The sequence below is a fragment of the Stigmatopora nigra genome, chromosome 1 (genome assembly GCF_051989575.1).
Source record: "Stigmatopora nigra isolate UIUO_SnigA chromosome 1, RoL_Snig_1.1, whole genome shotgun sequence".
NCBI classification, from domain to species: Eukaryota; Metazoa; Chordata; class Actinopteri; order Syngnathiformes; family Syngnathidae; genus Stigmatopora; species Stigmatopora nigra.
Window position 1 is genome coordinate 18513511 of NC_135508.1, and position 23177 is coordinate 18536687.

Genomic DNA, 23177 nt, shown 5'->3' on the forward strand with positions numbered 1-23177 from the left:
TGTTTAGCATTGTGGTTTCACTTGACACTCGCTTCACCACATGCAAGCACCCACGCAACCCACGGTCGAACACTTTTATGTTGACATTTTAAACATTAATGATGTCTCACCACTGTATTTATTTCATTATATGTCCCTGCAGAGGAAACACAGCCCGGGTTACAGTTAAACGGCCCACTGTTTGGTTCTGGAACCCTTCCCCCTCTGAACAACCCTCCAACCCCACCTATGGACGTAGACCCTCAATGTGCCCTGCCGCCCTCCTCCGCCGCTCCCACGGATTCAGCTTCTTCCTCCTCACCGGGCGGGAGCATCCCCAGCAATTCAGACCCCTCTCTAGTCTCAGGAGCCACCGGGCCCTCAGCTTCTGGCAGCCCATCCGGCCCAGAGACAGAAGAGGACAAGGCAAAGAAACTACTCTATTGTTCCTTGTGCAAAGTGGCCGTCAATTCCTTGTCACAACTGGAGGCTCACAACAAAGGTGGGTGTTGTATTCAACAAGCATTTGTGCAATTCACTGTATAGTCAAGTGTCATTCCAGAATTGAAAGAGATTTTGCGTCCTGCCGCCTTGATGGTTTAGATCCGGGTTCGGAACCTTTTTGAAAGACAAAGCCATAAACAAGTGTTGTTTTCTAATGTTATTTCTAAATAGCCATTCTCAGAATTTAAAAGTAAAAATATATGAAAATGTGCGATTTTTTTAAATTAATTTTTTTATTATTTTTTTTTTTTTGTATTTCACCACTTTTCTTAATCACAAAAAATCTCTGATTTCTTTTGACATTGTTATTCTGTTGGTAATCAAGCAGTATTAATGTGATTATTCATTCATTGATTTCCATATTTTACCTCACAGGTTAGTGGAGAGCCATATAGATCCATGGAAAGAGCCACATATGGTTCTCGACTCGCAGGTTCCCTACCCCTGGTTTAGAGGTTCACCCGCCTGACTTCAGTGTGGGCAGGCGTGGGCTCGATTCCTGGTGGTGGGGGTATAATTCTGAGTGCATATGGTTGTTTCTCTGGCGACCCGTTTAAGGTGTGGTCTGCCCTTCGCTTGAAATGAGCTCGGATAGGCTCTGGCAACCGTCGCAACCCTTACAAGGATGCGAATTATGGAAGATGAATGAATTTTGCACCACACCCTTTATAATTATAATAATATTAATGCCTGCATAATAATGTGGCAGCTTTGCAAAACAAATGATACCTACATAAAAAATGTATATTCTCTAACGGTCCACTTTTCTCACAAGGCGCACAGAGCACACACTGACCAATTAGTGGATTCCACGCTGCCTACACCAAAGTCATGCAAATGAATCACTACAGCATCAGTGAAATCAGACTCAAAATATCTCATAAATCATGGGACATATCCCATAACATGCACAATTTTTTTTTTTTTTTAATCGTGGTTGGAGAAGAATGCAGTGGATCAAACGACAAACTGAACTTGACATCATCAAACAGATTTCCAAATGAACTTGTTGAGCAAGCATGTGCTGTCTTCTATTTTTCTTATTTTCATGAAATATTTAACCTTGATTGAATGCCTGATTCTACCTTATGCAACTCTGTTACACATATAATCAGAAGTGTAGTGGTAGTAGGAGAGAATATTTTTTCTTCACTTATTCACTTCAATCAGTTAAGCCTAACTTGAGTTAATTTAGTGTATTCCTTTCATTCATCTTTAATATCGTGCAATCTCATATTGGTTTTAGGGGTTGCCCGACCTATCCCAGCTGGCTTTGAGTGTAAGGCAGCCTACACCCTAAACTGGTAGCCATTCATCTGTAAGGCATTCACACTCACAATCATACCGCAACCAGCGGGAGCGGGAATCGAGCTCACGCCCGCCCACACTGAAGTCAGGCGAGTGAACCCTAGTTTACATGTTACAAAAAAGTTAAGGCTTATTTATGTTAGGAATCTTCAAGCCCAAATGTCTTCCAATTCTGAATGGCCCCCACTCTTTTTGTGACAATAGGGAGGCGTTTTTGATATGTTAATATAGTCTTAAATAGGAAGCCTTTTCCTTCTAATTTCTGTCATTTTGGATGTCCCTTTTTATCTTTCAAACTGAATTATTTTCTCCTCGTCTTGGCTGCACGCAACTTGCCTTGAGGACTTTTGCTTGAAAAGGCTGAACAAAAAATGTTTATTTATATGTAAGAAAAACACGGGCGCCTGCCTTGTGTGTAGCGAAACGGCACTTTCTCGACCGCTGCTGGTTGTAATTCGTGTTGTCCTGCCCGTGACCCCCTTTTTTGTTTTCCTCTGAGGGAACAGTTTATATCTGTTAAATCTTCTTATTAACACTCAGCTGCCTATGTCACGTGTGCTTGTTTATTTTTACGTTGAAACTACAATGGAATATTTATAGTAATTTGGAGTCTAAATTGTGGTTCTCTTGATCTAGTTTGGTTTAGCATCAATAATAGAAATAAAAACAACAAGACTTTGAAATTGAGTACAGCAGAATGAATCCAGCATAACGTCAAGCCTAAAAAATGAGACCACAGTTATGAAGTCCATCCAGTTCCTGCAAAACTAGTTGGAATGTTCTGGAATCATTGAACCGGGCTCATTCTTCAAAACAAAGCTGTGTGTTCGCATGATCTAAAAATAAAAGCATATGCTGACAGAGGAAGTTCACCGAGGAGAAAAGGAGGGTAGCGTGAAAGAGAGCATGTGTGCAATGCTGTTAAACATTTTGGCACACACATTGGCTAAGTTTGTATTTACAGCCATGTGCTTGTGTGACTGTTTACACGTCTTGGTTTACACATTTGAACTAAGTTAAAAAGACAACAAATCCAGCTTGTCATCCATCTTCTGACCGAAATAGAAGAAGGACAAGTGGAGACGTCCAAAGAGAATATTTCTGCCCTTGAGTAAGAGTAGCCTTCGTCATCCCCAGTGGAGCTTTGGTGAATCTCACCACTCGATCCCTACCCTCCATCATTTTGTAACCTTAAGTCTGTTCAAAGGGCTTTGGGGGAGTAGGATCTGAGCCAATGGCTTTCCTTCAATGGTAGGGGGACACAACTGAGCTCTTGATGGGGAAACTTTACATGAATATGATCAAGTGACACACTTGAAAAATCCCTAATGATCTTTTTTTCCCCTATTTAACCTGAAAAATATGGATTTTTTGATGAAGTGGAACATAGCCAGATCTAGACCCTGCGCCTTGATTTTGACACCATAGCTTTTAAGACCCTACCTCACTACTTGCCATTAGTAAGTGTTCACTGCAATATTGTCAGACTTCAATATATTCAGTCTTAACCCTTGAATTAGTGCTTCATAATCATTCATTATTGGAGTGCTGAAAAACCACAACAACGTTTTTTATATGAAGCCTATACTTTGAAGCATGATTCGCCCTTATAGGATGGTTGCATTCATGTCACGTATTCAGACTCATATGGAACGCATGTGGCAAATGGTATAAAATAACATCTCCCATCTTCACCCAATTAAAGATCAATCAGCTATTGTCATAAAAAAAGTTATAATTCAACACCTGTTTCACAGCTGTATGGATGGCTAGCATTCCTTTATGACAGTTAGGAACAGTAAACTTCTTTATTGCCAGTGACCGTCTATATCAGAGAATGGCAGACAATGATTCAAAGTCTTATTATTTTTTCCCTTTTTGGTGGTTCTGTGTACAGGTACCAAACACAAAACTATTTTAGAGGCTCGAAGTGGACTGGGGCCTATCAAGGCTTATCCACGCCTGGGTCCCAAGCCAAGTGGAGAGCAAGGAGGTGGCCCAGTGGACCCCAACACTCAGGAAAGAACCTTCCACTGTGAGATCTGCAATGTGCGGGTCAATTCTGAAATGCAACTAAAACAGGTATGTTCAGAATATCATTTATTCCGAAAACAGCAATTGTGAACACACGTGTATTACCTTCTGTGTTAATCAAATATTGACTATTTCTTTAGCACATATCAAGTCGGAGGCATCGGGATGGAATGGCGGGCAAGCCGAACCCCCTCCTCAGCCGGCACAAGAAACACAGGGGAGCTGATCTGACGGTAACGTTTCAAGTTTCTCTTGATCTTTTATCTTCTTATTTGTGATGAGCTCAGCATCCGTGTGCAGCTGAAGTTGAATCAGTACATCTGCAAGGTCTCTTCATGTCAGCTCAGTTGAACTGTAAACCTTTTAAAAGAGGCACTTTGATGATCATAGACTGGAACTAATCATTTTATGGTTCTCACGTGTCTCCCTTGTTTAGTCTTCTCTGACCTTCCCCAAGGATCTCAGCAAAGCTTTGGGAGCCGGCCTTCTCCCCAGCCCATTAGCTGTCGCTGCGGCTATGGCGGCCGCCGTGTCCTCAAACCCGCTAGCACTGCGGGCAGCCACTCCGTCGCCGCACCCGCATCACCATCTCCTTCAAGGACCACCCCTCAGCCACGCCATCCTAAGACCAGCTCCTGGGCCCATCCGCACCGCACACGGGCCAATCCTTTTTGCCCCATACTGAACCCCTGTCTTGGGATGATCAGCCACCCCAAAAAGCACACTGTGAAGACAAAAACATGATCCACAGAAAGCAACTGATCCAACCTTATTTAAAATGTGTACCGAGAAAAGAAACAACCACGGAGGAGTAAAACTCCAAGCCTCCCAAATTTCCCTTTACGTGAAACACTTCTTTCATTTCAGAGTCTTCTGTGCGACCTACAGATGGAATACACAGTGGAGAGATCATTATTCATTATGGATTGAACTCCAAAGTCAAACTCCCACCCCCACACCCCCCATACAGAGTGGCCCAATCAGTCATGGTTGCCTGAATAGCTACAAAAGAAACACATGCGTACCATAAAAACCACATGGATTGTCATATAAATTCTCTGCCCTCTTTCTATCCTGCCACAATGACATATTGTGCTCTTTTCATCCTATGCACTTAAAAAAAAAGATAACAATGTTTTGTAGATGTTTGTGCCGACTCTTTCATTGTGAAGGAAATAAAATACAATCATATTGTTGCTGTCAGGTGGGTTTTCCCTTGTGAAAAAAACAGGAGATCCCACCTGGCTGAAAGATGCTGAGGTTAGAGTATTAGCGCATGCTGCTAAACCTGCTTGACCTTGAACAAATCTAAATTTAAAAAGACAAGGTTACACAAATACATTTACTCAAGGGTATACTTGCCAACCACAGCCAAAGTCAAAAGACAAAAAAGGTAAAAACAGTTATCGATGTTAATGGGAACCTCCAAAGTGAAAATGATGGTAATTAATTGAGAGGCACTAGTTCACTTTGATTAATTAAGTTCATTTAGCTCATTCATGCGTGGTATTCCATCTCCATAAATGACAGCCGATGCGTCAACGCATCATAAAAACCTTAACCCTTTATAAAGCTCTCTTTGCTAAGAAATTAAAATTATCAACATTAAAGTCAATGGCCATAACCAGAGTTAATTTCTATTTTCAACCTTTTTTTTTAACAATTTCCAATCTATTGCAGAAGGCATTAAACCCATTTCATGTTTTAAAAAAGGGGGGAGGGGTGGCGGCCCGTTGAATTAGTGATAGCGGCTTCACAGTTCTGGGGTCCCGGGTTCGATCCCAGGCTGGTCCCCTTTTGTGGAGTTTGCATGTTCTTCTTGGGCGTGCGTGGTTTTTTTTTTCCGGGTACTTTGGTTTCCTTCCACATTCCAAAAACAGGAATGGTAGTTTCAAAATTGCCTATTTTTTCCCGTCTAATTGATAGTGCACCTGGTAATCAGTTGAGCAATACATCTGAATACTGGTCATACTTAATGACCTTGTTCGAGCCTAACTGGATTACACTGCTTAAGTGCTTAAGACACGCATTCATCATCACTTTTCAAACAATAAAAATAAATGAATGAGTAAATTCATGAAACAATTATAACAAGAGTAAAGATAAAGAATAAATGCCGTACATTGATTCACTCGTGCGCCTTATATGAAAAATATGGTTACTCCTTTAAGCAAAGTCTGGGCGGACAACAGATCACATTTCAACCAACATAGTCTAGTGGCTTGTTAGCACCTGTGTGCTTATGTATCTAAGATGTTTCTACTTGCACATTTAGGTCTTGCTAGGTCAATCCTAACTGGGCTGAAATTCTCCATTTCATATAGTGTACAACAGCGAGTGCATTCATTTTGGTGATGAGGCCAAATGAATATCAAACCACGAGTTAAGTACAACCCCCAGTGTGGTCCTAAAAAACTGAAAGCCATGAACTACGCCTTGATTTGTTTTGCATCACAAAGCTTGGTGTGGACTATGTTTAGTTCACGCTGTTTGCTTTGACTTCATGTGTTAACAGAAGCAACAATAACTGAGAAAAGCAACACAATGACTATACAACAAAAGATTTAAGAACAAGGAAAGAGGGGGGGGGGTGGTTATGAGGTGTTGACTCATATAGGGGATGAACCCCCCAGATTCAAACTGCAGAGCAGACCCCAAAACAAGCAATGAGCTAATGAGATCTACACTGTGCCCTTTCATTGAGAAGCAAGGACTTATAATGTCTTACCTTTTTTCTGTATATTGCAATGCAATGAGGATTTTTTTTATTGTTAGCTTCTTGATATGTTGTCTGGGGTCATACTACATGTGAATTGGAGGCATGTAGACAGACTTTTTCTTCCAGGGGTGGCAAATCAGAGAGAAAGACAAAAGTGGAATCAAGTATGGGTATTCACCCTTCATTTTAAAAGGGCCTTTTTATTTACTTGGGCGATATCTGCAATGGGAACAGGGTATAATGCCAGGGTATGGTTTTTCAAAACATCTTAATCTGAATTATTCCGTTTTTGCCTTTTCAATTTTTTCATTTTCCTCCCTCTGGTTTTACAAAAAAAAAACTTTCAGTTACGATCAATTTGATCTTGTTACCTCATATTTTCATGTTTTGGAAAGTCTGATGTCTACCATGTATTTTTTTTCACTTATTTCATTTTGATTGATATTTCTTTTCAAATGGCCTTCAGAATGAGATTATACATTAATTTCTGTTCAACAAAATGCACTTCACACCATAATAAATTAAAGTATAGCCTCGTTCTAATGTGTACTTTTGAGTGTACAACTAATTAAAACAATATTTTTTCATTACTATTCCAGGCATTAAGACACACCAATTGACTAAAATCTGAATGATGAATCATCATTTGAAATCCCATTGAGTTTTATTATAATCCATACCAATCTGATCTAGATGAAATATTTTGAAATACTGAGCCCAGGGGTCTAGAGACAAAAGTGATAGACTCACAACACTGGCATAGATTGCTTTTATAGTTAAATGTGTTATTTTTAAAGTGTGGAACTCTTTTGGACTTCAAGAAGTCACTGGCCTTGTTGTCCGTGCCCACCGTTGTGCTCTTTTTGTTGTTGTTGCAGAGACAAAAAATGTCCCTCATGAGTATTTGCGAGTCAGAAAATACTCCTGGGTCTGTGTCGCTTTGTGTAGCATACTGTACTGTGTGTGTTCTCTCGTGTGTCGAGACTTGTTTTCTTCATTATGTCTGACGCCACGTGGAGTTCAAAAGTGGCCTAAAACAATAGTTGGGGGGGAAAAAAGATTCTTGCACATTTGGGGAACTGTTCCATCACTTTATTCAGTGTACTGCATTCAAAGATATCTTCATTATTCACAAATGAGAAAAAAAATATAATAGATTATTTTCAGAGCAGGTGTTTCATGTTAGAGATGTGTTTAGGCTACTAGCCTTAGCCTTATTCTGCCCTCTGTCTCTCTTGCAGGGGCAGAAAGGGAGACAGAGAAGCTATGATGTACCTTTGTCTTGCCAATAAAGTTATTTTTGGAATTTCATTGTCATATGGACAAAGTGTTTGTATGATGAACTGTAGCAATACCTGACACATTCTGGCTACTCCTGTTTATTGCAATAAGATGATATTGAACAATATGTGTGTATGTGAGTAAATCAATATAATAAATGTAATTTAAAAATGAAAAAATTCACTTGAAGCGAAAGAGTCTTGATATAATGAGAGCAAGTTGGGGAGGAAATGTCAATACATCACTGATTAAACAAGTTAAGAGTTGTTATTTATTACCAAAATTCACTTGGATTGGCAAGGGTGGCAGGGAGGGGAATTGTTTCAATGCTGTTGACGGCAATATACGTCTAAGCCATTTAATATGGGAGGGGCCAGCAGTGATCAATCATCATTTTTCCTTCCCTTTCTGTTCAAAGGTATTCCTGATCAGCTTTCTTGAAGCCTACAAACAGTACAGTGCATGGTCACTAGATGGCCTTACTGTGCTACTTATTCCAGAGCCCCTGTCTTTTTTTTTCAAGTGTTTTTGCTGTTTTTGTTTTGTTATTTGACAGAGACATTGTGCATTGGAAAACAGTGACAGCAATTTAACTGACAGACACTCTTGTGCTTCTCCTGATCCTAAATTACAACCGCAGCATTTTCTCACCAAGTAAGTGTCACTGGATGTATTGACAAGCACAGTTTTAAAGAGACTATCACCACATAAAAGTTTGAACTGAGAATGAGAATATTCACATAGTTGATAGTAGATTTTCTTTTTAATTTCATCTGTTGCTAACTAAAAACACCAGGATAATGTTTCAAATAAAATTAAATGATTTCAAATTAAAGGAACTGAAAATACAATGTGAAGAAACGATTGAACAGTAAGTGTAAAGGGTGAACGGTGAAGAACAATTTCCTAACAGCCTGTCAGGGACAGAAGAAGGTTCTTTTTGCCAATGAGTGAGACTCTCGGCCTCCTGTTTCAGGCACTGGATTGAGGCTTCACCTCGAATGAACTCACTAACATTGGACTTTGAAATCCTGGAATAGGCCTTGTGCTCTGATGAATCTACAATTCCGAGGGTGTAAATGGTAAACAACTTAAAAACGACTCAGTCTGGAACATGAGGCTACTTACTTCCAGCAGACCAATCTTCCATACAATCCATTTTTACAAAGGCCAAATTTTCTCCAACTGCTTTTTGATACATAACATTGATGCACTTGACTCAGATAGGCTCCACAATCAGAGTGAAATCAGGAAAAAAATGTACCCAATCCTTGCAAATAGCCTCAATTTTGAGACCTATGTGGTATAAAATGAGACTTTGAGAGTGAACACATTGAAATGAATTGTAGCATTAATCCCTCCCATCTCAATTTTTGGCTACTTGAAAAAAGTTGATTCTATTCCCCTTCGTCATTGTCACACACACACACACACACACACACACACACACACACACACACACACACACACACACACACACACACACACACACACACACACACACACACACACACACACACACACAGAAGGCCAATTGGCCTTGACCACCCACTTTGATATGAAGGGTTGGAGCCTATTCACACGCAATTGCACTTCTTGTCTTAGCTGCTGCCATGCCAACAAGTTAGCCACCTCCCATCTGCCATCCGCCAGCACAAACTACTACAATGTTTTTGATAGTTTTTTGGATCTTGTGTTTCAAGGTTTGCCTAAATGAATACCATTCTCGGACCTGAAGCTATTTTGTCAATCCCTGAAGTGGAAATTTATATGTTGTCAGAATGCCCGCGGCTTAATTTCCCTGAGGAGAACAGAATGTTGGTTTGGGAAACATCTCTTTGCCTACAGATGATTCTACAGAGAAGCATGTCCAAAGCAATCTTGTTCGGTCTTTCTTCTTTATTACATATTAAATTCTTTTATGTGGACCTAATTTTGAGAAATTATTTGTCTGCACAGCTTGGTCTGAAATACAGTCTTCTCTAACCAATACCACAAAAAAAAAGATGTTTTTTTTTTTTAACATGTATCATTCAGCTCAGTTTTAAGAAATTCCAAAAACACCACATATGTTTTCTCATAGGTTCACCAATAGGCATTCCAAAATGCACGCACAAATAAAAAAAAAGATTTGGGACAATCCTCTGTGTAATTCTTGCAAGAGAGAATCGAACCGACGTCCAGTTGTCTCTGTCCACGTTCATTCTGGCATTACACGCATCTTTTTTCCTGTTTATTAGCTTCAAGGACCTTAGTTACAATGGACGTCTCAGCTCTCTAGGGAGGGATGTGAAAATAGGAGTGAGAAGTCAATAGTCAAGGACCCTAGTCACAATAGAAGTTTTAGCTCTCACAACAAATGAAGGTCATGTAGAGCCAAAGGATCTTCTCCACATTCCAGCAGTTCAAGAAGATTCGACCTTCCTGTCATTTGGTCTAACTAAAGAGCAAAGCATTTACATCTGTTGCAAGCAGATGTACTAAAATGACTTTTCTAATGTTAATAAGCTAAATGAAGCAACGCGTTCTTCATTGCAAGCAAATATATAATAATGTAAGACTAATAACCCTAACATTTTCCTTCAACTGTACATTAGATTTTGGTTTATTCCACCAGATGAATCCATTGTTCAATTCTCCACTAACAGTATTTCTTACCTTGTTAATTAGATACGTTGAAAGTGCTTTTTTTGTTCCTAGAGCCACAGTTCTTACAACCCTGCTTCAAAAACCGGAATTTTTTTAATGAAATACATGAGAATTTGGTTTACTCCTGTTGTGCTCCAATGGAGTTGGGCAGAAAAGAGTTAGAGTTGAACAAAGACAAAGAAAAGAGGGAATAAAGAGACAAATCATGATTGAATACACATTTAACTCTTAACTGTGAGCAGCAAAAAGTGATTGGACAGTGCTACACCCTTTGGCAGATAACATAAATATAAAAATTGCGGAAAGATGTTTATAAAGTGCACTGCAAAGTGAGGGGGCAGAGATTTGCTGTAGCCCACATGTGTCAGACCAATTCAACAAAGGACCACAGTGGGGGGCAGGTCTTCTTTTCAGCCAATGAAAAGCACACCTTTCCACCAATCTGTTCTTCTACAAGTGTAATTAGTTGATTGCAGTCACTTGCTTGTCAGAGCTAGTGCAGATAAGTCAACAAATGTCACAAATGTGTATGAATGTGGCCTAGGAAATAGAAATGGTTTACAACCTTTATAAGCCGGCAACTTAAATGAATATACTCCTTCAATTTTCTGAGAATTTAGTAACAGTTGTGTTAGCATGAGATTCTCAAGCCAAAAGCGTTGTCGGTTTTACTATGGAGTGAGAAAAAAAATGCAGTTCTAGATTTTCCCACTCCATCTTGTAACACAGTACTGTGAACTAAATATTTCTTCATTGAAGCAGCTACTCATGTGCATGAAGAGTCCACACACCTGGATTAAACACAGCGGAGACAGGCAAAAAGTGGCTCTTTATGCCAGTGATGACAGAATATGAGGTTTGGACTTTTTTTTTCAGTCGTGAATGCAATTGGTTACAAAATTTTGTGAATTAACCTTTGTGGCATTGATTCAAAACTTTACAAATCGGGATTATCTGCCTCTCTTTTCAAAATATTCTTGCAAAGAACAGCAATAATATTTTTGCACTCTAAAGTATAGCAGCGGACACTGTGGAGTGTTTTGTTTTCCCCATGTGCAGATATACACAAGTGCAATAGTATGCCTGCCAATTGAGAGTATTTTTGGCTAAAAAGAAACAGACAAGTCAGAGAAAGTTTTAACTATGAGTTTTCCGGCAATAAAATAAAAAAATAATGCATATTTAATTTTTTAAATGCTGCATTGTAAATGGATCATTTTGTTTGACAGTGTTATGAGAGCTGTAGTAGTAAAGTAGACAATATAGCATGACAACCATCTGTACAATCAGCATGTGTTTGCATTGCGCACACATACCATAGGACCACTGACAACTGTTCGATATGTATGTAATTTATATAAGTGGAACACTTTCACAAAAATCCAAATGACCTCAACTGAGACAGTTAAATAACAGCCATCATCCATTGACTTGTCCGGGTTTAATTAACAACATTTGCTATTCTTTGTTGATCTGTCCCATAAACCATGGCAGGAACCAATAAATAAACATCTAACCCTGATGCGCTGGAAGCTGAATGGAATTCAGTGGTTTTATTATTTAGATGTTTCTTTAAACAAGAAAACAAAACAACGCTAACCTATTGGCAGAGCAGAAGTCAGTGGATTGATGATGGCCTGCCGGTGATAACAAATTCCTCACGTCCAAGCAGGTAGGAAGAAGGCACAACACCTGAGGTCCTCCAAAGCGCATTTGTGGTGAAATTGAGTAGTGTTTGCTTTAGGGTCTGATAAATATTTTGACATGAACAAATGAGGGGGGCAGGTAATAAACAGGACAGGAATATGCTCAGGCAGTGTCGGAATCCTTTTTTGTGAGTTTTGTTAGATAGAAAAAATGCTCTGCTAGGCTCTTGCAAAATTTATTCTTATTAGTAATTATGATTTTGTTTTTTCCTTCCACTTTTTTGTTCAAAAACAAGAGTTGTGTTTCTCTCTATGCAAATATATGACATGCACACCTATGGCCTTAAAGTCAGGTGTGGAGTATAGATTTAATTCTTATTTTTTATCAAATTTGGTTTGTGCAGCTTACAGTTAGTAAGTGCAGTCTACAGTCTCACCATTACAGTGCATTTTTGCAATATTATTCACATTATTCTTGCTTCAGCCCAGCTGATCAATCGGTAAGTGTTGTTATTTTCATCAAAACATTAGAGTTTGCTTTGACCAACTGACAAATGGTTTGTGGCTAAAGAAAATTTGCTACCAATGAAATTGTAACACAAACATGCCATTGTGAGTCCTATCATCGCCAGAAGGGCAGCAGTATTTTTTTAATTTTTTTAAAAAAGCATGGTTATTGTTTTTTCAGATGATAAGTTACTAGTATTTCAATCGCTTTGCATGTGTGTACAATCTAGGGGGGAAAAGTGAGATATTTATACAATTCAGTAGGGACCCGATGTCCAATGTTACAGAGTCCAAGCTTCAATGTCGGCCAGTCTCCTTTCTTCTCATCCATTTGCGCTTTATTATGTTGATTGTGCCTCTGGTCTGACTTTGTATGGTAAAAATCTCCCCATAAACATGTACTTTTTACCCCAAAAAACAATTATAACTCGCTATAATATAAATATCTTAAAAGCCTTAGCTTTGTCATGGGTTATTCATATTATTATACAAAATATAACAATATCCTTAAATCAAAGGACCTGGCTATTCCGACTCAATAATTAGAACAACATTGCAGCGACTAGTTTAACTATTATGCAGTTATAATACACTTAACTACATGAAGATTTTCCACCATTAACATACTTCTCTATCATTCCAAAGTGTGCCCCAAAAATATAAATCATCATCCTATAGATCCCAACTATTTTTTAACTTCACTAGTGTTAAAATAAGCAACTCATGATAAGAATTAGGGTTCCATGCTGACAGATAGAGGTCTCATTATCATAGGCATAGCAGATTTCTAATGAATTATGATGCATGATGTCATCATGAGATAGTGAAGTATAACGAGATTATAACGTCTAACAATAGACTTAAGTGTTCCTCGTGGTATCTTATCGGTTCTTATCATCCTTTTCCGCTTAATGTCCTCCGGCTGGGTCACAGTTGCCTCAGCAAAGCGAGAGGAAATAAAGAAGCCCATCCGTTTGTTTAGCGTGTGTGTGAGTGACTGAGTCAAAATGCTGCATGAAGAAAGCTAAAACACAATTTATAATTTTACACACACTAAGCAATTTGGTTTCATATCAAGCATGATAGACATGGTGCCAGCTGTGTTTGCCAGGATGCCGAAATGCTTTGCACATAATCACTTCACTGGCCCCGGTTTGCCTATCTATTATAGATGAAACTTGTCATTTATGGATATCAGTCATCTATTTGTGTGAGTGTGTTTATCTGTAAACTGGCAGTGAAGCTTTTTTTTGTTTTTCCGAATATTTCTATCGCTCTACAGTAGAGTTAAAACAACATGATAACAACTCGGTCTGTATACAAGCAATAAAGTAACTGAAGTAATGAAAATTTTGCAGTCGTGAGAACAAAAGTGAATAGTAAAATGCACACACAAGATTCAAGTGTGATTATTTTCTCAGAGGACATTTTCCCCGTCATAAAACTTGTATGAACTTGTGGCTGCTGTTGAGCAAATAATCACAGGCAGCCTTTCAACTTAAATACATTTGACATCTAGCACTGTCAAATAAGCAGATTGTACAGACATTTAAACATACAGTACAGTAATCCCGTGCTAGTTCACGCTATCCATTCCAGTTGTAGAAAGTATTAATCAAAAATAAAATTGAAAAAACGTATTACTATGTTGATACGCAAGGGAAACCTTTTCAGCATAGCAAACGTGACTTAGGGGTTTGTAAAAAGATGGTATTGGGACAGTTTGCACAAAGGCAAAGTTTGAAAACAAATAGCGAAATGAAAAATAATTTCCCCCATGTGTTGTTAAAATAATGATTCAAATTAGGCCTCGGCAGCTCCCACCTAGTTAAACTTTTGACAAACATAATACGTACTCATAGATGTAGTAGACTCAAGACGTCTATGGAGCTGTACAACATTTATACACCCCAAGTTGGCAAATCATATTAAACGTACTCCCTTTTCTCCCCCAAGTAGTACTTCTACGTCTTTTGACGTAGAAGTACTACTCCACTTTATGTCCTCGCAATTTAGCGTCACTGCTCCTTTCTTCCCAGCTAAGAAAAGGACTATGGATGTGTCAGATGTGATCAATAACTGACCCTTCATATGGCAACAGTAATAAAAACTGTAACTAGAAGGTATGGCAAGATAGGTGAATGCTCCATGAATCATGGCTTTTATTGTCCGGGTCTCCTGTGGAAAGAAACAAACAATAGAAAAAGCCAAGGCAACATCCAAAGGCATTTGTACTGTCTTACCTTTATACAATACTCACCTTGTATTCTCCTACAGAATTACTAGTACTGCCACATACATTCAAATCTAGTTATGTATCAAGCATATCAAACTGATGGTATGTAGAACGAAACAATTGTTCTAGCTCCCTGAAGGAATAATATGTGGCAATTTTGAAAGGTTTTGTAACTTGTAGAAGTTCTTTATGTCAGTGATTTATTCAAGCACCACAATAATACAACATGCTGTTTGGTTTTAAACTCTATATTTGAGCAAATTGTCTTTCGAATACCATATGTATTTGATCGGTTCCGGAACGGATTGGGTGTAAAATGCGACAGTGTGTTCAATGCTAGGCGGCCCGGTGGTGCGAGTGGTTATGTCAGCCTCACTCATCTGGGGTCCTGGGTTCAAATCTAGGTTAAGTCCATCTTTGTGGAGTTTGCATGTTCTCTCCGGGCCTATGTGGGTTTCTTGCGGGTACTCGGGTTTCCTCCCACATAAAAAAAACATGCATGGTAGGCTGATTGGACACTCCAAATCCTGTGGGTAAACATTTATTAAGTTTATTGATTTCTTTAATTGTATATCATTATGTTAATTCTACTGTAGGTGTTTATATAAAGAACTTGTGACAGTGAGCTGTTTCTATTGTTTAAAAAAACATAAACAACTTACATTGATACTATCTTTATTTCAAAGGTTGAAAGATGATATGACATTGAACTAATGAATCAAATATTTCCTGAAACACAGTATGTATTTATTTTAACAAAAGCACTTTGTACGTTTAAATGCTTTATGCATAACATCTACATTTATTTATACAGCAGGAGTCACCGAAAAACATTATGAAACATTGGGTTGAAGCGTAGTGGGTAACCAGGTGATTTTCTCACTCAATTTCATTTAGCTAGTGTAGGGAAGCCAAATAGTTGGCCTCGCCTTTTTTTCGCTGGTGAAATTACGGTTGTGGAAGAGATGAAGAAGTCCTCTCATGGTGGTGCTTTAGACACCTATAAACAGGAAATGTTGAAAGAGAACACAAAACACAAAACATGTGTATGCTACTTTGGTAGCAGCCAAATGAAACATCAAGTGAAATAAACAAGGGAACCATCTTGTTTAGGAAAAACAAATAGATGAGACATCCTTCATGATTTTTTGTGGATCATTTGTGGATCACTTTACACTGGATAAGGAGTGAAAAGCAGATACTGATTGCGTCTGCTGAGGACGCCTTTAAAATAAGCAGCATTTTTCTAAACACGAGCAAAATACTTTTGTTATGATTTCGCCTCGCATGTGAGCGAGTGCAACCCCGGGGAACGAAGCAGGCAAATGAGAGCAAAATGCTTGTGCACAACTTGGTTTTTTTAATTAAAAAAATAACCTTAGAAATTATTTGTAAGGTTATTTTACTATTTGCACTCCTGTCAACCTCTGCCGATAACTACCCTTATAAATGATTATGATTCCTCGTACAACACCCCAAAAAACCTTACAAACTGTTTGCAATGTTTTTGGGGGGTTTGTATGGTGTTTTTAAGGTTTTTTGGGGGGTTGTACGGGGAATCCTAATCATTTATAAGGGCAGTTATCGGCAGAGGTTGACAGGTATGCAAATAGTAATATTAATAATAATTTCAGGTGTGCATATCTGTCCATGGAAAAGAGGAAGAAAGGAAGAAAAGAAGGAAATAGATAAAGCAGGAAAGGAGAGGAGAATAAAATAATTTACACATAGGACTGACAAATGAGAACATTACGAAAGCGACTACAGTGTAAAAACTAAAATGGCATCCATCAAAGTCTTTTTTGCCATGCCTTGAAGAAAAGGGTGAAAAAGCACCAATATTATCCTGTATCCCACCAATAGGATCCCAGCCCATTAAGTCAATTACTGACAAGAACGTCTTGTGATTCAGTGGGGCTAGATATCTTTTTAATCTGTTTATTTTGGTCATCGCATCGCCACCAGCAAGAGCAAACAGCGGGAATGGCATGTGAGTGTCAATCACTGCTTTCCCCTTCGCACATGTTCCAATCCCCTTTGGACTTCTCACTAGTACTACTGCAAAGACACGCGTACAATGTGGAACACATAGAGGCAAAAAATGGACCATTTTGTTCACACGTCATTGCATTCTCACGATTTTTGCGTTGTTCTGCCGCGTGTTTTCCGCCTAAGTGAGCTCACATGTTCTTTGGAAACACCTCCCCTCTCTGAGCTGTGGCGTCACTCAGTGCTGTCAACTCCAGGTTGGAACTAGCTTGATCTTCTGCCTCTTGGGCCATTTTGGCGCAAAGAAAGAGATGATTGGCAGCTCCATCAGGGCCACAGCGTGACGGTGCTGTGAGCGTTTGTGCGCTGCTCGCCGTCAACAGGCGCAAAACGGCGGCTGTACTTCCGTGTGCTTACGTCAATTCTGAACTGTTTGGCGAGAGCGTGTCTTCTGGCATTGGGTCTTAAAGTGGGCCTATGTTTTTATGGCATAATGCACCCAATCACATCGCGGTACTGTCGAGTGTTGCTTTGAGGTATGAGGCTTACAACTTTTTCCAGATATGCTTTTGACATTTAGTTCATGTTTTGCTTCTATATTAAATATTTATCCATTATGAAAAGGTCCTGTAATGTGATTAATTTGCAATATGTAAGCTGGATCACAGTACGAATTAAGGAAATATCCCAAGGTGGCACTTCAACTAATATAAATCCATTTATTCACAATTTTCCAATACATTCTTTCAATGTGAATGAGAATGACACAATATAATTCCGTCTGAAGAGGGTAAAAGACATTTTGACACGAGCCACATGCATCGGCTCACATGTCATTCTTTGCATTTATATTCATTGAGCTCAGCATGTCTAAAAGCTTGGTCTTCCACCCTTTTTTTCTATAACCTCCCATCTTCCCGCTGTCATAGATGAAGGAAGAAACTTCACGCTGGCCCTTATCGGGTCACAAATGACCTCAATTACTGTGAGAGCTCAAGCAGTTAGTCCATCCACCTTACAGTGAAAAAAGATTCCGGTTTAATTCTCTGAACAGATCTTTTAGTGCTTGCCTGTGTTTTCTAGAGGTCTCAATACTGACCTCCCACATTCTTAAAACGTGCCGTTTTTTTAAATATGCATTCAAAATGTGCCAAAAACCAGACAACAAATTAGGGAAAAAAAAGATCATTATGAACATTCTGTTATCCCTGCTCATTCGAATATAAGACAAACATACTACTTTTCATTTCATTAACTTAAATTAATTTTATTAATTTTATTTTTGTGGAATTGTGGAAGTTGTCAAAATTAATTGTTCTTCAAGACATCTGAAGGCAGGCAGACAAATTTGAGTAAAAGGCTTGACTGGAATTAGCATGTTGGACTACAAAAAATAGGTTGAATTTTGGTGTCTTCTTGTTTTGAAATGTATACTTCAATGTACCAATGTACATACAGCAGCTATTGGCTCTCATCTAAACACAATGTAATGTAATGTATGTATGTAATGTGTAACATGATTATAATGACCTTTACCCAGGATTTATCTGAGGTAAGACAAGAGGTATGGCACCTTTGTGGAAATACAGCCCCTGGCTTTGCCTTATTCTGCTTTGATTATTTATTGAGGGTGAAAAAAACACTCATCAATAATGTAAAAACACAATTAATGACTTCCCCTCTTCTGTCTGATCTCCCATCAGCATTCTCTCAACTTGCCCACACATTGCCACAAGCAGCAACACCCTAAATACGGAAGACAGATATCATTACTAAAACATAGGGATTTCCAAAAGGTTGCCATTCCTAGGAAAGCCCTTTTCATTCGTTAGTTAAAATTCATTAGTATAACTTAGTTGCTGATCATAAAACAAAAAAGCAAAGCTTTAACAAAACTAGTTTTTTTTTTGTAGCTGTGATGTCAAACTTTGATTTAATGAAATATTCATGTAGCTTTGCATTTGGAATGAACACAAGAGAAGAGTAATTGCTCGTGTAATTACAAGATAAATGGTGGACTTAGTGCGAGTAGGAAATCTGTTTGAGGGTTCAGTTGCTCATAGAGAGGGGAAATGACTCAAGCTAATTTACATAAATATTGAATATTATTATTGTTGTTTTTACTACAAATAATATGTGGCCAAATGAAATGACAAAGATGCTTCTACTTTGAAAAACAAGGGTATGATTGTAAGCCTGAACTGCTTTCTGACTCATTGTGCTCTGCGATTGGTCAGCTGGGGTAGGCTCCAGCACCCCCTGCTACTCTTATGAAGATAAGTAGTTCATAAAATGAATGAATAAATGATGGTTTAATGTCCATTTAGTAAATTTTGTTTGACATTTATTTCTTTGTATATATCATATCACTTGTATTATCATTTTGATATGTTTGCTCAAAATTGTCTTCAATTTGGCACTTTATATGGAATAGTTGTTTTTTTTATTACTAAGTTTATGTATGTCTTTTTGAATATCAGTTCAACCAAAGTTTAAGCACCAAGTGTTAGAATTTGTTGAGGTTTTGTATGGTTTGTTGGCCTTTCGCCTCTTGTGTCCCTCTGGGTTCGCCTTCCTCTTGTAACCAGCTGCATGTACTTCATAATCAACCCTTGTCTGTCTATTTAAACCCTGTGTGTTTACTAGTCATTGTCGCATCATCTATCTTGTTTGATTCATGCCAACTTTCAATGCCAAGTTCCTCGTTACCCCATATCTTTCCACATCAGGTTTCATTTTGTGTTTTGATGCCAAGTCCTTGTTATTTTCTGAAGATTCCTGCCCTTAACTAATTAAAGTTTTGTGAGAGCACTCCTTCCAAGTCCTTGACGTCTTCCCTGAATTTGGGTCCTCACCAGTAATGTAACAGTAAGGCTTCAGACCGAGATTTTAACTGTTGTTTAGTGACCAGAATTGGATAAAGCTCAAGCAAAAACATTCCCATAATTTAGCATCCATTTTTTTTGTTCATTTATTTATTTCATTTTTTATTTTTCAATAAAATGTGTCACTTGTGTGCCACGGATTACCGACAAACTCAACCCTCGATAGGTTGACCATGAATAAACCAAAGAAAAGTTTCCAAAGAATAGAAAACATTTAATGGTACTTTCTCAAATTGTATGATAAATACAATAAAAAATCTCTTACAAATCATATGTAACAATTATTGGTTGTTGACCCAAAATCCATCTAAATCCAAAAAACGGATCAATTTATAAAGGAAGTAAAGGTGGCATTACTCTTGGAAACAGTATGGCATCTTTAAATCATGTAATGTGTAAATAACCAATTATCTAACAATATAGTAGTCACTTGAAAGTGTGAATGGACTTCTTTGACTAAAGATCGTTATTTCCATAATAAATAAAGGAAAAAAGATTTTTCCAAAGAAAAATATGTACTGTTTGTTTTTGTTTTTCTCTGTTTTTTTTCCCAACAATTTGTGGTCAACTCAAGCGCAGCTGTGCAGCTCATTTTGTCACATTCATCACCATCTTACATTGTGACATGCAGAGGCAGCTGCTATCTTTGTAATGACTTCCTAAAAAGATTAGGATCTTGACAGTGACCATGTCAACTGCTCGATGAGTTGGAAAGACATAAAAGGGAGCGCACCAGCAGTATGACTGAAAAGTGATGGATATATGTCAATGAACCACCAAAAAATGGACTTTTTCTACTATGTATTCCTCTTTTGCTTTAATTATACTTTTACAATATGTGTGGGCTTTGTGATGAAGCCAGTGTCATTATGTATGCGTATAAATGCGTGTTCGTGTGTGTGTGTGTGTGTGTGTGTGTGTGTGTGTGTGTGTGTGTGTGTGTGTGTGTGTGTGTGTGTGTGTGTGTGTGTGTGTGTGTGTGTGTGTGTGTGTGTGCCAAGGGGTGGGGAGAACCCATCACTGAGCCGGCTACGTCTTTTTTTCATCGCAGCATGATATAAGACCTTCTATTCCACCTACGTTCTACTTGCTGATTGGCGTTCCTCCGATATCCAGTTATTATTTATTTCCCCCGAACAGAAGACCCCCCCATTTATCTGGAGCAGCTCTCCCATCACATTGCACCTGGGCACGCAACTGAGTACCTTGTCTACACACAACAGGTAAGAAAAACATATATGGACTGGCATAATGGACTAGATTTAAGAACTTTATATTTGTCAGAAGCAAGCAATTATGGCAACATTTTGAGTGCGTATTTATGTATCAATAGCGTCTTTGGTTCCTAGATTAAAGGACAGTAATCGGCAGTAAATCGACTTTAGAAGGGAGTGGACGATTAAATTGTTATTTTGCAGGTTTTGCTGAGAAAATGAGAAGAGGTTTTTTATTGGTGTCCCTGCTTCTCCTCGTCAAACTTCGATGCAGTCACTCCAGATGCGAGGAGCCCGAGTCGGCCAAACTAACTTCACTTGTAGGTTGTTTCCAAAGGAGTTTTTCTAATGATAAACATGAATTCTATTAATTGATTGATTATTGTTTTGCTTTGAATGCTATTTGTCTACAGCAGCAGATTCTGGGTTTAAATAACCCCCGTGAAAATCTCATGAAGAGATACAGTGATTTGGATTATGACAGTTTTGTGGGTCTGATGGGGAGAAGGGATGCTGCAGGTGAAGATTAAATTGATTGATTCAATTATAACAACACATTTCTGTACAAAATCTCATGCAATGTTGTTTTTTTATTTTATTTTAAGACGCTGTGCAGTACCCACAAAAAAGTAAGTAATTCTTATTTGATTGTTTTTTTTTTAATGAACAATGATGTAATTTTGCTTCTTTTCAGGGGAAATGCATGATATCTTTGTTGGATTAATGGGAAGGAGAAATTCTGAGCCTGGTTAGTGTGCCATTTAACTTAATTAGATCATTTTGTACAATAAATAATGATGACAATTAGAACAATGATATCCATCCTATATTACCAGTGTAGTGGGAGTGGACAGAAATGAAGGAAAACATCCTAAGGTTCAATTAACATAGACTATTCAATACTGCTTTTGCAGTGCTAAAATGTTGTTGTCACGTGATGTTTTTGTTCGAATTTGTGCAGGCATAACTTGTTTCTTGTTGTGATTGTTGTTGTTTTTGCATCAGACAATGGTCGATGGCAGAGAGCATTACCAGAGAGAAGAGGAATCTTTGTGAACAAGTGTAGAATGAGGTGAAGGACTTTTTTCTTTCAATACAGTTCTATAGTATGTGAGCTGTCATTCACTGAAGCTTTGAATTCACAGATTGAAACTATTGATGTAGCCATTCTCTTTTGTGTTTTCATGTGGTCATGGAGCATTTCAGCTTTCTTTGAATAAGATCTTGAGTATGTCCTTGAATGCTAAGGAGTCAAACACATTTGACCATTTGAAAGCATTTGGAGTTCATATATTTTTTAATTAAAGAAAAAAAATCAGATTTGGTGTGTTTTGCCGCAGGTTTCTTCAGGGGCTGTGACAAGAGAGAAAGCAAGAACATACAACAACAAAAAAATGAGGGAGAAGAACATGAATCATATAACCCAGCCCAGTGGCCCCTGAAGAATAACTCTTCTCTATACTTGATTCAAAGTTGCAAATAAAATTATTTTATACAGAATGTTTTCTTTTGTGCACTGATAATGAATATTCAAGAATGGTTGCTTTTCCAAATAGCTGACAACAAATATTTCAAAAATTATATATACACATTTGGGATGCTTTTTAGATGTTGTTTGAATAAAGTATAGAGTGCCTAGGGACAAAAAAAAATAACAGTTATTATCCCTACTGGCTGCGGATTGGAGACAAATTAAAAAGAAAAATAACATTTAAAAAGATGTCTTTCTTAACATTTATCCATAATATATGTTTGTTATGACATCATTTATGGCATAAGAGGCATTTTTTGGCATAATGCGCATGTATAGGGACGTCCAATCATTATCCTCTTGTTTATGGATCAGCAATCAAAATGTGCCTCTGTCAAATGGTGTGAATTGATTGACCTGTGGAACTGTACATGTCATACATGACTAAAAGTACGATGAAATCAAAATGAAAGCACATGACAACTCCCCACAGCCTATCCAAGTCGCCTTCAACCAACCTCTTTTGAATAATATGACTCATCAATAAGGGGAACAACAACCACTAATCAGAATTGAACAATGTGGTTGGGATTTAAGATTATTGTTTAGTTTAAACTTACAAAAAATGCTTTTAAAACAGCAGCAAAAATCTTCTAAAACATTTAATTTCACATCAAAAGCCAATTTGTTTTATTTTTTCTTTGTTTACAGGATAAACAAAAAACTGACAATCACTTGGGTGACAGGATCAGTAA

General features: G+C 38.1%; 2 protein-coding genes across 10 annotated transcripts in view; both read left to right on the top strand.

Annotated features, from left to right (window-relative positions):
- The window catches only part of znf385a (zinc finger protein 385A), a 49514-nt gene extending 44493 nt beyond the window's left edge, over window positions 1-5021 (top strand). For all 7 annotated transcript variants that reach the window (XM_077722317.1, XM_077722339.1, XM_077722350.1 and 4 more), the window contains 4 exons: window positions 143-481; window positions 3689-3873; window positions 3966-4058; window positions 4262-5021. In XM_077722317.1, coding sequence (XP_077578443.1) covers window positions 143-481; window positions 3689-3873; window positions 3966-4058; window positions 4262-4510 — 866 coding nt within the window. In that variant the 3' untranslated portion in view covers window positions 4511-5021. The remainder of the gene's footprint in view (window positions 1-142; window positions 482-3688; window positions 3874-3965; window positions 4059-4261) is intronic.
- Window positions 5022-10922: 5901 nt separating this feature from the next.
- Window positions 10923-22451, top strand: tac3a (tachykinin precursor 3a). 3 transcript variants are annotated; one of them, XM_077720740.1, is made up of 9 exons: window positions 10933-11330; window positions 11969-12146; window positions 20789-20960; window positions 21156-21271; window positions 21365-21470; window positions 21557-21580; window positions 21646-21699; window positions 21957-22023; window positions 22292-22451. In XM_077720740.1, exons 4-9 carry the CDS (start codon window positions 21170-21172, stop codon window positions 22308-22310), a joined length of 372 nt encoding a protein of 123 aa, XP_077576866.1. In that variant the 5' UTR covers window positions 10933-11330; window positions 11969-12146; window positions 20789-20960; window positions 21156-21169; the 3' UTR covers window positions 22311-22451. The 3 variants fall into 3 exon arrangements, with proteins under 3 accessions (XP_077576874.1, XP_077576866.1, XP_077576859.1); XM_077720748.1 differs by lacking the exon at window positions 11969-12146 and having other exon boundaries at window positions 10923-11330; window positions 21368-21470; XM_077720733.1 differs by lacking the exon at window positions 11969-12146.
- Window positions 22452-23177: the final 726 nt, after the last annotated feature.

Excerpts from the sequence above, each read along its gene's own strand:
- tac3a (XM_077720740.1), top strand. The coding sequence starts at position 21,170 with ATGAGAAGAGGTTTTTTATTGGTGTCCCTGCTTCTCCTCGTCAAACTT. Across the intron at positions 21,471-21,556 it reads GGGGAGAAGGGATGCTGCAG|ACGCTGTGCAGTACCCACAA; the intron begins GTGAAGATTAAA and ends TTTTATTTTAAG. Across the intron at positions 21,581-21,645 it reads TGTGCAGTACCCACAAAAAA|GGGAAATGCATGATATCTTT; the intron begins GTAAGTAATTCT and ends GCTTCTTTTCAG.